Below are 3,066 nucleotides of genomic sequence, written 5' to 3' on the forward strand. Positions count from 1 at the left end.
TAGTTCTGTTTTAATGATGATGTACTGCTGCTCATAGACTACTATCAAGTGAGTAGTAATGATATGTCAGGAATTGTGTCAACCAAATTCCTGATATTAACTCCATTTTATGCCTAAGATAAGTTAGTGATATAAATATTATTTTCCACATTTTGCAACGAAGAGATTAAAATTCTGATTGATTTGTCCTTCAAATCAATCAAACACTAATTAAGGAAAATAAAAGGGGTTTAAAATGATATAAAAATAATCATTGATATAGCCCAAAGTTCAGATAACAATAATTGTGAAATCCTGGTCCTGGGGATCAGAGAAAGGTAGAACGAAATCCAAATAATCATATAATATTACTAATAAAGCAGATTCTAAAAGAAACAAAAGATCCATTCACAAATATATATGCATAGATACTTTATTCAGGGAGTGAAAGATAAGTGACAATTGCAAAGGTGGTAGAAGCTCATGACCAGGTGACAGACAAACACAGAACACATCAACAGAATGCTCTGATGATTCCCGAGAGAGCTGCTGCTCTTTCTTCTGAAGCTCTGGGAGCTGGCACAGCTGAGGACTTCCTTTTCTCAGCTCCACCTGGACAGTGGCAGTATGGCAGCCTCAGAAAGGAAACTTTTTGCGGTCACGGATCATCATGGGCAGGTCACAGGTTAAGGAGAAAGAAACTCCCTGTGTATCCATGGTAGGCTTTGATGAGAAGATGCAGGTGGAGATGTGGAACAAGATGAGCCAATTATCCTTATCCTTTCTTGCTCCTGATGAATCCTGAAGCTGTTACTTGCTCTTGGGTGGATACTTTGGCTGGCAGGGTGGGGAAGGTGTCACAGGAGGATATTTCTGCTGGCACTGCTGAGGTGGGCAGAGCTGTGGACACTTTGGTGGTGGGCAGGGCTCAGGGCACTTTGGGGGTGGACATGGCTCTGGGCACTTTGGCGTAGGGCACACAGGAGGTGGCTGGCAGGGCTGCTTGCACTGCTGCTGTTGATAAGACATCCTGCTAGAGTCTCAGGATCTGAAAGAAATGATATGACAGTGTTCACGGGAAGGGAATCCTCCAGAAAGAGCAGCCAATGCTTATGTAATACCTTGAAATATTATTGCTCCGTCTCCAAGAAATTATTTAAACTCTTAACTGCCTTTTCAAGACTCCTTTGTTTCTCCCTTCCACTTTAGCAGATTGCTTCATTGGCCCTGTGGAGTCTTGTGTTTTCTCATACAATTTTTCCAAAGAAAATGTCTCTGTAGTAATGAACCAAGCATGTTATCTCTGTGAAAATAACATCTTTAGGAAAGGCAGTGACAAGTTCAGATACCATGAGCAATCTCACAAGCCATTTCTCTTATCATTATCTGTAGTAAAGTCCCAGTGGGTTGACTTGAGCACAGAACAAAGGGCTCTTTGGGAAGGATTGCAGGCTCTTGGCACCTATTAGACACAAACCTTTGAAAAAGACACCAGGAAAACATGGGGAAAAAATACTTTGTTCTTTTTTCTTCTTCAATTCAAAACTTTCCTATTAACTTCTCCGTCCATATGGACACCTAACTGTACACAAGAAACAAGCTAAAATAGCATATCACTGTACTCTAATTCTAAATTTCCATCTACTAAGCAGCATCAAACCCATGGTTACAGAATCATATCAACCAAACTTGCAGTTTTCAGATTAAATTCAATATTTCAGGTCACAAAGAACCGAGGAACTCAAGGACTCACACTCACCAGGTTCTCCAAAGCAGATTGGTGCTAGAGTACCAGGAGTTTAAGAGTCGTGCGGCAGGGAACCTCTTTATAGGACTTGCTGCCCCACCTCGTGGGAAGTGGAACTGCCTAAAACTGGGCTGGTCCAGCAATGTCCAAAGTAAAATGCAAATGTATCCATATCTGGCATGAAAGGGATTTCAGACTAGGAAATACCCTGTTCTGGGATCTCCCCACTGAGTTAAGTGTTCATGATTCACAGAGGACCTGCCTTAGACCTCAGTTTCAGTGACTTTTTTCAGAGAGATAATTGGGGTATTCTCTAACCGGTTGTCAAGGGCTCTCTTTCTTGATTGGAAACAACGATCCCTTCCTATCTTACCTCCCCTGAGTCATAAAACTTCCTGTCCTGATCCACTCTAGCTGAATGCCGTATTGTTGTACGTGAACCCAACTCTACCTCTAATTTCCTCGTAAAATTGGCGAATGTGCTACAAGGAAGGAGAGACCTAACAAAGGCCTGAGCTAAGCTTTTTCTTTGCTAAGTTCCATGAGGACAGGCATGTCACCTCTCCTCCCTGGGATTATAAACAGGGGAGAATACTACTTACATCTGGGTTTGCAGGCTGACCACACTGTGCTATCTGCTGACCCTGTTCAAGACTGAAATTTTCTTTGCCACCTCTTTCTCGCATAAACCCTCAGATTTTTACCTATATTCCTTTCCTCTTTGAAGCTGTCTTCTACACCACGTTTGTAGCTTCTACACCACATTTGTAGAAGCACTTGCATCCCAGGACAGATTCGAGAGTGAGATCTAGTCTCCCCAAGCACGTTTGCTACTTGCTGCCATGAAGGATGTGTACTACAGCCTTTTTATTTATAAAAGGTAATGAAGAGAAGGAAACTAAAGTTACAAGTATTCACTCAAAATCTATGTAAGGAACCATGCCTATATGGTGCCCTGTGAACATCTTATAGAGAACAAGCTGCACAGACATTATCGTATGTAAATAATTAGAAGTAGGTTTGCAGAGTGAGGAAGGTAAGAGCACTCAAAGTTTAACTCTAGGGGAAAATACAAACAAAGGGTAATCCAATATGTATTCTTCCTCTCTATTTCCAAACAGGTTTTAGATGTTTCTCAGTGTTTTTTAATTTGTTTGCATGTTCTTCCTTGGTCTTTCCCACAAACCTTCTAGTCCCACAAATTGCTAGATTATCAACTCATACCCAATGTACACCTCTCATCTGTCCTTTTTGATACATATTGTTCACTTAACACACATGTTGTCAGTGCGTTCAGTGATTGTTCTTTCACAACTTTTTTAAACTCTTCCCGCAATCAG

The 3,066-nt window shown here is 41.3% G+C and overlaps 1 protein-coding gene across 2 annotated transcripts; it reads right to left on the reverse strand.

Moving 5' to 3' along the window:
- Positions 1–398: 398 nt before the first annotated feature.
- On the reverse strand, positions 399–1,781 carry LOC134734716 (small proline-rich protein 2B-like). Of its 2 annotated transcripts, none has more exons than XM_063628086.1 (2): positions 1,739–1,781; positions 399–1,027 (listed from the first exon to the last, which is right to left on the reverse strand). In XM_063628086.1, the coding sequence occupies exon 2, from the start codon at positions 1,006–1,008 to the stop codon at positions 790–792; it is 219 nt and encodes a 72-aa protein (XP_063484156.1). In that variant the 5' UTR covers positions 1,009–1,027; positions 1,739–1,781; the 3' UTR covers positions 399–789. The 2 variants fall into 2 exon arrangements, with proteins under 2 accessions (XP_063484156.1, XP_063484157.1); XM_063628087.1 differs by having other exon boundaries at positions 1,733–1,781.
- Between the last annotated feature and the right edge of the window lie 1,285 nt (positions 1,782–3,066).

Source organism: Symphalangus syndactylus, chromosome 12, assembly GCF_028878055.3.
Source record: "Symphalangus syndactylus isolate Jambi chromosome 12, NHGRI_mSymSyn1-v2.1_pri, whole genome shotgun sequence".
NCBI lineage: Eukaryota > Metazoa > Chordata > Mammalia > Primates > Hylobatidae > Symphalangus > Symphalangus syndactylus.